This window comes from Cavia porcellus, unplaced genomic scaffold (assembly GCF_034190915.1).
Source record: "Cavia porcellus strain 051 isolate PalLab524CR breed Dunkin Hartley unplaced genomic scaffold, mCavPor4.1 scaffold_27, whole genome shotgun sequence".
Lineage (NCBI taxonomy): Eukaryota > Metazoa > Chordata > Mammalia > Rodentia > Caviidae > Cavia > Cavia porcellus.
Window position 1 is genome coordinate 32,033,363 of NW_026947510.1, and position 11,218 is coordinate 32,044,580.

Here is an 11,218-nt window from a genome sequence, read left to right on the forward strand (position 1 = left end):
CTTCTAGAAACATGTAAAAATATATGCATAGAGATATCTAGCCTTCCGTGTTTATTGCAGCATTAATGGCAATATGGAAGATATAAACACAAAGTCTGTTGATGAATGAATGAGTAAAGGGAGTATACACACAAGCAGACACATATTGGATGTTGTTTCACTCAGAAAATGGATGTCTTCTCATTTTCAACGATACGGATGCATTTGTAGGACATCATTGGTACCAAAATAAGTCAGGCAAAGATAACAAATACTGTATAATCATATTTATTTTTAGAATCTAAAAAATCAATCTCCTAGAAACACAGTAAAATGGTGATTAAAATGGAGTAGAACTGGGGAAATGATAATCAATGTATCAGTTAAAACATAAATTTTAGAGATGCATGCTATCATGGTGACAATATTTAACAGTTTACATTTAGAGGTAAAACTTATGGAGATCCTAAATATTTTTAGTAAAAGAAAATAGGTAAGCATAATAGGTAATAAATAACTTGATTGTCGCAATTATTTCACAATATATGTGTGTATCAAATAAGCATTTTGTAGCTTAAAATATAGTTCAAAGTGAAAATGACACATCAATAAATGTAAAGGGAAAAAAAGAAATAAGTGGAGGAACTATATCATGGAATTATATCAGTAAATACACCTTATCAATTAGAAAGGCTTTGCACCTTCCATTAGAAAGGCTTTGCACCTTCCATTTATTAAGGAGACTTTAATAAAGTCTCCAGTGTAGTCTGTGGCACACGCAAGATGCTCAATAAATTATAGTTTTTGAATACGTACATAAGTCAATAAACACATAAGCATAGTAACAAGTTTATCATAAGTGGAAGAGTTGACCACTTGCTATGGATTGAAAACTGATGGTCAACTTAAACATCAGCTGAACTGAATCAGTGTGGTGCTGCATGTAGATAGCCCACCTGAGGACTGTTGCCAGCACAAAAAGGAGACCTGGAAAGGTAGCCTTGTGGGTTCCCCCAAATGTTGTTGTTGTTTGGAGCTCTTGGTTCTCCTGGAGAAGCTTGTCATGCTGGCTCCCTTGATGTGAACTCAGCTGTTATCATCAAAGGACTTCAGAACCTTGTTTGTGAGAAAGGCTGCGGTTCACTTTGGGGGAGCTCTGGCCTTTACTTTGAGCATCGCTTCCTGGATTCAGAAGGTATACTGCTCAAACTTCAGGAAAATATTGTCACTCTGACTTCCTGATATGAATTGTTCCCATTCTCAGAGAAGTTCAGGACCTCATTGTCAATAAGGATGACTGGTATTTTTCAAGGGAGCCCTGGTCCTTATTTTGAGCATGGCTTCTTGGCTCAGTGTAGAACCCTCAACCTACAGATCCTTCACCTCACTGGCACAGTCTTTCTGGCTTCCACTGCTGAACTTTGGACCTTCTCAGTGTAGATCCATGAAACAGATTTGCATAAGTCATTGTCATGGGCTCTAGGCCTCCAGTTGGACTTGTGGGGGCATTGTTATGGGCTCAGGTCCTCAGCTTCACTCATGCAGGACATTGCTGTGAGATCCAGACCTTTGGTTGGATTTCTTTGGGTCTTATTGTGAACAGATTTCCTGCAATTTCTTTGTATTTAACTAGAATTATATGTCCTTTATGTAAGTTTTCTCTGTGCAACCCCTGACTACAACACTACTTACCTAAAATCCTGTGGTCATTCCTTACATATACGGAAAGCATTATTAGCTATCTATATAATGATGACTGTCAAGTGAAGCAATGTATAGGAAAAATGTTTGACTCAAAAACAGATATTCATCATTTTACAGACTAACTGTTGAGAATGGTCACAACGGGCATCATTCCAGCCCCATTGTTTGTAACTGTCACGATAGTTTATAAAAACACAACGCTCATTCACATTACTGGGCTCACCAAAATGCCAGAATCTGAAAGAGAAAAAATCCAATCATGAATTCAGTAGTGCTTGGAAAGGATTAGAGACAGTAAAGGAACTGGGATTGGACTCTATGGAAGTCAATCCTCCCCACTGTGTATGCAGCTTCTCTTCCACCAGCATCCCAGACATTTCCTTTGGAAACAGTGCTTGCACCTGTGCCTATTGCAGTAAAAGCCCTGCCCCCCTGCAGATATCCCAGAGGCTCTCTTTCACCTGTTTATCTTTGCATCTTGTTTTCAGGGAACTGTCAAGTCCCTGGAGGTTATTTTCATGATGAAAAGATTTTGCCCTGGTCCCTTGTATCACAATGTTTCCTTTCTTTAGTGTAATGATTATGGAGTCTGAAGCACTGTTAACCATCTCAGAATCATCTACTGATTCCTATTTTCTTGGACTAGTAAAATCTAATTCTATACTTACGTGACATTTTTGTTATATGGTGTCTTATCAACCCATTGCCACTGTCTGTGACCTTGTGGATCTGACAGTCCTATATAATAAGCAGCATTATTGTTCATGTTCTTGGTTATGAAATCCTAAGGAAGGTAAACAAAAGGACACAGAGCCTTACAGTACTCACCCAGAACTGAGCAATTTTATTTTTTTCAAAAAATATGTACTTATTTTTAAAACTCTTCAGTTATGTGTATACTTGTAAAAATTGATGGGATACAATGTGACAATACATATATGCTTTGTGTAGTGATCAAATCAGGTAGTTAACATTGCCTTCTACCTAAATGTTTTCTTAAATTTTTATTATTACTTAATCATATTCTTAGTGCATATTGTGTTATTTGAAGTGAATTTTATTGGCCATACAAAATGAGAAAAGTGGGAAAATGATCAAGGAACAGCCATATAGACTACATAGAAACGTAAGACCCTGGAAGAGCTGGTAGCAGTATATACATTACTCATGAGCCTGATTTTCATTTCATGAGGAAGCGATGTCCATCTATGATCACAGAGAACTCTTATTTCAGAGTTGCTTCTCCTGTTTTATCACTAGATAAGGATGGTGTTCTTTAAAACTACATGTGATAAAATATTTGCATATTTAATCATTTTTCTTTAATTTAAGAGATATTTGGTGTTTCTGGTAGATGATTTAACTTTATTTCCCTATTAAACTTCATACTTTTCTCTACACACAATGTATACATACAGAATTAAACTGATATTTCAGAAAGAAATAGAGTCTGCCAAAAAATGTATATGCACTTCAGAGAAAAAAAAATAACATTTTTTTTTCAACTGATGGTGTTACCCTGGTATGTGGGACCCTAGAGAATTCCATATATCATGGAAAACACACTACACTAAAGACTGTTGGAGAGAAAAAAAGTGAAAATTCATGTGTAGCAATCTCAGTGAGCAAGTTTACCCAGGTAGCAGTTCACCATACTAATCAATGTCTGGAAGTTAATGGCCATCACTTTGAGCACCTCTTGCAATTGTAGAGGCCAAAGATATCTTGCATCAACCTCATGATGTTCTGAGAAGTTTAGTATTAAAATATTTACGTACATTTTTCTTTTCCTGAAGTGTGTATACATTTTTTGGTGGATGCAGAATTTTCATCCTTCCTCTCAAATCCTTTGAGAAATCTTTTAAAATTCACTGTTCCCTTTGTGTTCATTAGTATTCAGAAACAGAAAAAAGGTATTAAGTGAGAATGCTGAGGATTCATGCTGTCCCATGTCTTTTATTGAAATCCTTCTGCTACAACCTTGTATTTTAACACTTACTAGTCCAATTATTTCAATACAGGATGATCACAAAATGCTTTTTTGTTTATTTTTATAAAATAATATAATAGGATATATAAAAGCAACAATCTCATCAAATTTATTCAATACAAGAATTGACAGGTTGAAATGACAACTAGTCAGCATATAAACAAATGTGTTTCCAAATCATATTTGGACTAAACTGTTAAGTGCTTAAAACAGTAACAGTCAACTCTTTGGTAGCAAAAGTAGACCACCAAATTGACTCATGTCTCCCTTATCTCTTAGACAGTACCTGCTCCTCCTTGCTGGTGATCACCACCAGATGAGCCTCCAGGTGAGAACAGTATTCCACACTCTGATGCCATGATCTTTCTTCATTTGGATAGAAATAGCAGTGGGAGTTAAATGATATCCAATTCTTTGGGCAACAGCTCCAGACTTTTTCTTTTTTGGGAATAAGGAAATAAATGTGCAATATAAGAAAACTATTTGAAAAAAATGTAGCTTACTGAAAGTATTAAGGACTCTAAAACCACCAAATAGAAGCTGGAACTTCCATAGTTCCCAGACATAACAAGCAGCCCTGAGGTGAAAGAGAAGTAAAGTCCACCTCCTTAGACAGTAATGGGACAGGATTCCTTTCTCCTGAAGAAATAGTATTAGAGAAAGCCAAAGAAAACCTAATCCTTAAACTCAGACTCAGAACATAATACACAGATTTCCAGCCTGAAATGGGAAAAAAGTCAATATATCAAAAGCCAAGAAATTCTCAAAATTTCTAAATATCATTATCCAAGACAATGAAAATATTAAGAGTTATGTAACAAGGTTTTAAATTAACTATGATAAAATGCATCAAAAAAGTTACACATTTTTAAAATGAATGAAACTACAGACTTATCAAAGACATAGAAGATATATAGAAAAACCAAATTTAAAATTTGTCATTGAAAAATGCAGTGACCTTTTAAACATTCAGTGAATAGACCCAAAAGCAGATTGACACTGGTGGCAGAGACATAAGTAAATTGTTTGACAGAACAATAGAAATCACCCACAGAACAGTAAGGACATAAGCCAACAACAAAAAAAAAAGTCTTGTAGCATAATATTAAATGTTTACATGCCAAACAACAGGGATATGGACTATGTTAATTAAGAACTGACACAAATGAAAGGAGAGTAAAAAACCACATTATTATAAGTGGAGAAAGCCAGCAACAATATTTAAGAATTTAACAAAATTTTCAACCAATACAATCAGTTGAACATTACTAGAACATTCAGTACAGAGCGCCCATTTTTATCAATGCCCAAGGAAGAAGTTCTAAGAAACAAAAACAAGGCAACAAAACTTAACACATTTTAAAGTATTAAATGATAAAGAAATTATTCAACTATAATTGAAGGAAACTAGGAATGAATACAACAAGGAAGACATACTTGGAACTAACCAACACAGTTCTGAGCACCCCATGGGTCAGAAAACCATCAGACAAAATTTTAAAAATACCTTTAACTGAATAAAAATGGAAATATAACTTATCAAAAAGTGTAGGATACTATTCTTTAGTAAAAAAAAGTCAATGCTTTTTAGGAAACTGCTTGTTTGTAGGATCGGCACAGGAAAAATACAGTGAATCTAGAGGATTTTGCAGTAGCAGAGCGTGAAGAAGGAAACAAAACACACAGATACTGAAATGTCAAAGGGACAGAGCTAGAAAAACAAGATAAATGAAGTAATAGTAGATAATAACCCAAAATATAAAACAAATATCCAAAGATATAAACCATTAAAGGGCTTAGTAATGAAAATCCAAGCATATACAATTACTTCAAATAAGTTTACATGAATATTGATGTCTACTTTCACATGTTATTTTGATCAAACAATCTGGATATTTCTTTCCAGGGTATTTTAGTGTGTGTACACACACACACACACGCAACTTCAATTAGTGATAATACATCAATATTTGCTCACTAGAAGTAACAAATGCCCTTATTTATCACGATGCTAATAATATGAGGTAGTCTTTGTGCAGAGTGGGACCAAAATTGGAACGTTTTATGTCATACACTCAATTTTTTATAAGCAAATTGTTATTTAATATACAATTTTAATGAAAATAATTGATATTTTAATAAGTGAATCAGCATTATTTTCATCAAATATTTATAACTAAGAAAGAGCAGTGGCCATAAAAACATTCAGAGTGAAACAAAAGATGAAGAAATCCAAAACTACAGTAAACTTTTACACAATCACATCTTGCACAAGTTAATGTACACATGAAAGAACTTTAGGTCTCATATAATTGTATATTTGTAGCTTATAATGATCATTAGACTACATTGTTAATATGAACCACCTGGAAATTCTATTGGAAATACTGATTCAGGGTCTTTAGTATTTTTAGCAACTGAATTCTAGACAGAGTAAATTTTACCTTTTGTACATGAATTGCTTCTTTTACACCATAGTTCTGTGTGTGATTGTGTACATTCTTTGACAGCCTTCTTTTCTTCAAGAAGCTGAGAATATTTTTGAAAGAAAACTAGAAAATACAATAAAAACCATTTATTTCCTGGTGGCATTTTGACTGTGTTCTCTATCATTCCTTTCTTGCATTCTTAATAGAAACATATTGTAGAAATGCCCAATGACTGAGGTAGAGAGAATCTGGCTGGAAAAGTTTTCCTGTCTTCCTAAAGTGAGTGGAGTCCTAATTCTGCTGATGGAAATTTCTAGGGGGAGCCAAAAGTTCAGTATTTGAAAGAGAACATGGTAGTTCCATCATAATGGGTCAAAAGAGACTTGCCATATTGTATTGCAATATTTAATGTAAGATGCACCCAAAGGGTTAACCTTAGGGTAAGAGATTATAGGCAGATAAAAACTTGCACTGAAGGGCTCACAGACTGAGACTTAGGGGAAATGAAAAATTAGCTAAATATTAGCCTTTCTCGGTTACCTTAGAGAATGGAAAATTTTAAAAATAAACAACATTGACAAGAGACATTGTTCTTTTCCTCGTCTGTCTTATACCACCCTCCAGGCAACCTGATTCTTACTCCTCAGTAATCCATACTCCCCTGCCTTCCCCAACTTATAAGTGACTCACCTTTCCATCTATAAACTGCATTTTTGTCCCTTTTTGCCTTATACTGAACCTTGACATCTGGCCCTCAAAACATGATATTCCTGCTTTGCTTCTACCAGTCATTAAAATCTTTCTTGTAATAAATTTTCAGTAATATCTCAGAACTGCTGATTGATCATAAGCCCACAGGATGTCTTGCACTACCAGACCAGTTTTCCTCCTACCTGACTCTTGGCACACTGCTCTTTGATGTTTTTGCCCCACCTTTATCAAGCTGCTTGGTAGATGCTTTCAAAGGCTCTGCTTCTCCATCTGTCTCTTAAAATGGAACGTTCCCTAGAGTTCCATCCCTACCTTTCATTTTTGCACTAAATCTTCTTGAGTGATATCATATATTTCTACCAACTGCCTGTGTGTAAATCATTTCCAAAACCAGACTTTTCTACTGCAATCTCCTGGTTGGATGTACATTTCAAATGCAAATCAACAAGTCCAAGCCTGAAATAATTTTTCAACCCAAACTTACTGCTTATCTCATATAGTTTACATTTTTTAACAACCTCATGACTGTTGAGTTTACCAGCTCAGAATATCAGAGTCCCATAACATCCTGGGTCCTTTAAATACTGAGATTTAAATATTCATCAAAGTGCTATGTCCTTAATTGAATCTCCTTGATCATTCAAAGCCACCTCCTTTTCTCTTTCTTCAGTAACACTATTTTAGATGATCATCCATTTCTCAATTGGATTATGAATGTGCCTTCTAAATTCTCTCTTTACCTCCATTGTCAAACTTCTGAAAAAGCATACTTCTGTAACTCAAATGTGATCAGTTCCCTACTTAAAACTTTGCAATACTTCTCCAAGACTGTGACACACTGGGAAAATGGCCACAATTCTCAGCCCTCCCTATATCCACACCACTTTCCAATGTGACTTTGCAGCTTCCCCAAGCAGGAGATAGAGACTGCTTCTCTACCATTTGAATTTGAACTGCTTTTAATTCTCCCTGTGATAAATAGGATGTGCAGAAGTAGCTCTGCATGAGACCGAGTTGAAATTTCAAGAGGCCCTGGTGTGGCCAACTCAGCATTGGAAGTCTACACACCCAGGATAGCCCAGCCATCGAAGGCAGAAATGTGGCCCCCATTGCCCAGTGGATCTCAGCTGACTGACATCCACCAGAAGACAATATACGCAGAAATCCATATATTTGTTAAATTGGGTTTTAGAACATGTACAGTCTTGAGCATGACAGAAATAATTAGAAGGATATTTATTTCACAAATCTTTCCACAATATTTCTTCCCATCTTTTTTCTTGTCCATATGCTCATCCCAAAAGACAAGTGTCTGTCCACTCAACTAGTCCTGCCTTTCTAAATCTTGCAAAAGAAATCCATCTGTTCTGATGGATAGGGAGAGAAAAATCTATGGTAAATTCCCATTAATTTTATCTACCTAATGTACATTTCCTTTCCATATATCCTGATAAACCCCTTGTTTAATGTGGGTTTCTAGTAAATGCTTCATCTTCTTTAAGGAAAAGGTGGCCTTTTGATTCAGCTGGCATACTTACTGATAAAAGTAACACAGAATATGATGGCCAAAGGGAGAAGTATCAACAACGGAACAAGAAACATCTTAGGAAGATGAAGATTACTTCTCTGAGGTGCGGTCTTCCCTTTGGGAGAAACCAAATTAGTTTCATGAGTAGTACATTCTGTCCTTATTTCCTCTTCCTCCTTTTTCCCCCCTTTACTCCCATGACATACAATTACTAATAATATGGAATTTAAAATAATAAAACATAGGATTAGGAAAGAAATAATGATGTGCTTATTGAAACCACACAAAACACATAAAAGCAAGAATTTTTTCCTTTGAGAAAAAATTTTAATAAGTTAGATTGTCTTTTCAGCATTTTAAAACTGCATATGCACATACAATTCATTGATTGCTGACCGATTTCTTCTTTAACACTGCCATTGTGAAAATTGTGATTATATATTCTTAACATATTCATTAAGTTTGCATAATACTTCATTTTACCTTTAAGTAATTGCAAGATTATGTCTACTTTATAGCTTTGTGTATCGTAGCAAACATCTGTAGTCATACATCACATTTTTGGGTAAGGTCAGTTTTTCGGTCTCCACCTTACCACTGTACCCTATTTTCTTTTCTCGGGACCATACCTGAGGGGAAGTCCCTGACCTAGTTATAAGAGGCTCTGGGTTCAGTTCCCAACACTGAGGCAAAAAAGTGCCAAAAAACTAAAAATCATTTCTTACCTTATGATAGGTTGTTAAGGAGAGAAGAAAAAAATTTGAGTTTTACATATTTCTTTTTTTTTTTTTTTTTTGTCTTTTTCATTTTTATCAGTACCGGGGATCGAACTCACAACCGCCTGCTTGCAAGGCAGGTGCTTATGCCACTGAGCTAAATCCCCAGCCCCAGTATATACATGTTCATGTATATCTTTATGCAAAAAGATAGCAAAAAATGCATGAATCTTTTCTTCCCTACTGTATAACCCCATGGCTGCTTAACCCTTATCTACAGGTAGCACAATCTGCAGAGTTGTCTGCATTTCCCAGATGCATCCATCAGGTCAGAGAAGCAGCAACTGACCTCACCCACTGTGTTCCCAGATCCCCCACACACCAATCACCTCAACACTGACTCTGACAGAGACCAAAAAAGGTTTTTTGTTTTTTTTTTCAGTTTTGTTTTTTACCTTTAGGAGAGTCTGGGTTGGTACCTGAGGATTCAGTTTTGATTCTCAATTCAGCATAAGTGACTTCTGCAGCCATGGTGAGAAGAAACTTTCTGTTTTCTCAGGAAAATCAATTTTATTCTCTGCTTACACAGCTCATGAATGGAAATCAAACGTTGTAAATTCTCCAATCATTCAAAAAGATGAGAAGAGCTGCAGTAAATAGCCCAGTGCCTGGAAGAGGCTTCTCGTGAGAATGAGAATCTCACAGTGTGGGAACACTGAGTTAGCAGACAGAGATCCACTCCCCGGACTGAGTTCATAAGAACTGTGACTTTGAAACATGTGCAGTGCAGTTTGGAAATATTACAAAAATGACCATTCACAAGAGGAAGAAAGAAAAAGAGGAACCAAGCAACCAGAAGTCTTTCCTTAAAACTGGGGCCTCTGAATGCAACAAGAAAGCCGAGAGGAAGTGGATGGAAAAAGAATTAAGATGTATTATGTACAGATATCAACTCCCCCACCAGGAATACAATCACCATGCCCTACAGGCATGTACTCATGAAACTAAAAAAATGAAATCAGTAAGTCAACAAAACTAAGTAAATGGAAAAAGCACATGTGCTTCTGTGCACTAATATTATTACCTTCAAATCATCCCATCTGACCAAACACTTGTGTGCACAGCAATCACTTTATTTGTAGCTGCTGTCAGGCACCTTCTAGGTACCACATTGTATGAGGATTGTTGGCACAAACTGAGCTGTCCCCTTTCCTTCTTGGAAGAGCCAGTTCCCCCTACTGTGGTGGAGAAGGCACAGTGCATGTTTAGTGTCTTCTGAACCCCGCTGAGCTCCCTGCTTTAAACAGTTGCTTGTAATTAATTCCCTCAGGCGTCCCCATTCCTTTTGCTACTGACCATCTCCAGCACTCTTGAAAGCAGCACTCTCTGTTGGACCTTGAGGGACAAGGGCATTTTCAATCCTGCATCTCTCTGTCCTTTCCACCACACACTATTCCATACGTAGCTAGATATGTGCATGTGACTTATTTTTCACAAGATAATTACATTGAATCACTTATAGACAAGGACAAACATCAGTGGAGTGCCAAATATGAAGGTTTTGCCTCAGGCCAAGAGAAAAACATTCCAAAAATTAAACCTTTCTGTGGTAGAAATTTTGAAATTTTAAAACTAACTAGCAGTGTGATATCGTATTGAGATAAGATATGCTCATCCTGCTTGCCACTTACCTAGAATGCTAAACCCAGTCAGCCTTGACTGACTGTATCCAGCAGTTTTTCATAGATTACCTGACCATGCCCGCCTGCAATGTCTGTGTTTTCCCATCTGAAAACACATCCTGTTTTTTCTAACACATTCAAGGACTTTCCAGCCAGTAACAGAGAATGACTAAGTCAACCTGATGCAAATTCACCATGATTCTAAGTTTCTGTGCTTTCTGCTTGCAAAACCTGTATAAACCAAACCTGAACCTGCTTGGAGATGATGATTTAGAACTGATTCTCACCAGCCTGGCAGTGAAACAAACAGTTGTTTTCTAACTTCTTGGTGCAGACCATCCTCATTTCAGTTTGGAACCACATCTGTAATATTCTCCAAGGGATTTCCACAAACCTGTTCCCAACACGGCCAGGTTCTCCTCAATCTATTCATTCCCAAATAATTCCTTTCTTAAATTTCTCCTTCCTTACTCATTTCA

The 11,218-nt window shown here is 36.3% G+C and overlaps 1 protein-coding gene across 1 annotated transcript; it reads right to left on the reverse strand.

Moving 5' to 3' along the window:
* Positions 1-261: 261 nt before the first annotated feature.
* Positions 262-9,939, reverse strand: LOC100727395 (C-type lectin domain family 4 member A-like). Its single transcript, XM_003470567.4, has 6 exons — positions 9,513-9,939; positions 8,352-8,456; positions 6,118-6,225; positions 3,960-4,111; positions 2,352-2,467; positions 262-1,920 (listed from the first exon to the last, which is right to left on the reverse strand). The coding sequence occupies exons 1-6, from the start codon at positions 9,586-9,588 to the stop codon at positions 1,773-1,775; spliced, it is 705 nt and encodes a 234-aa protein (XP_003470615.1). The 5' UTR covers positions 9,589-9,939; the 3' UTR covers positions 262-1,772.
* Between the last annotated feature and the right edge of the window lie 1,279 nt (positions 9,940-11,218).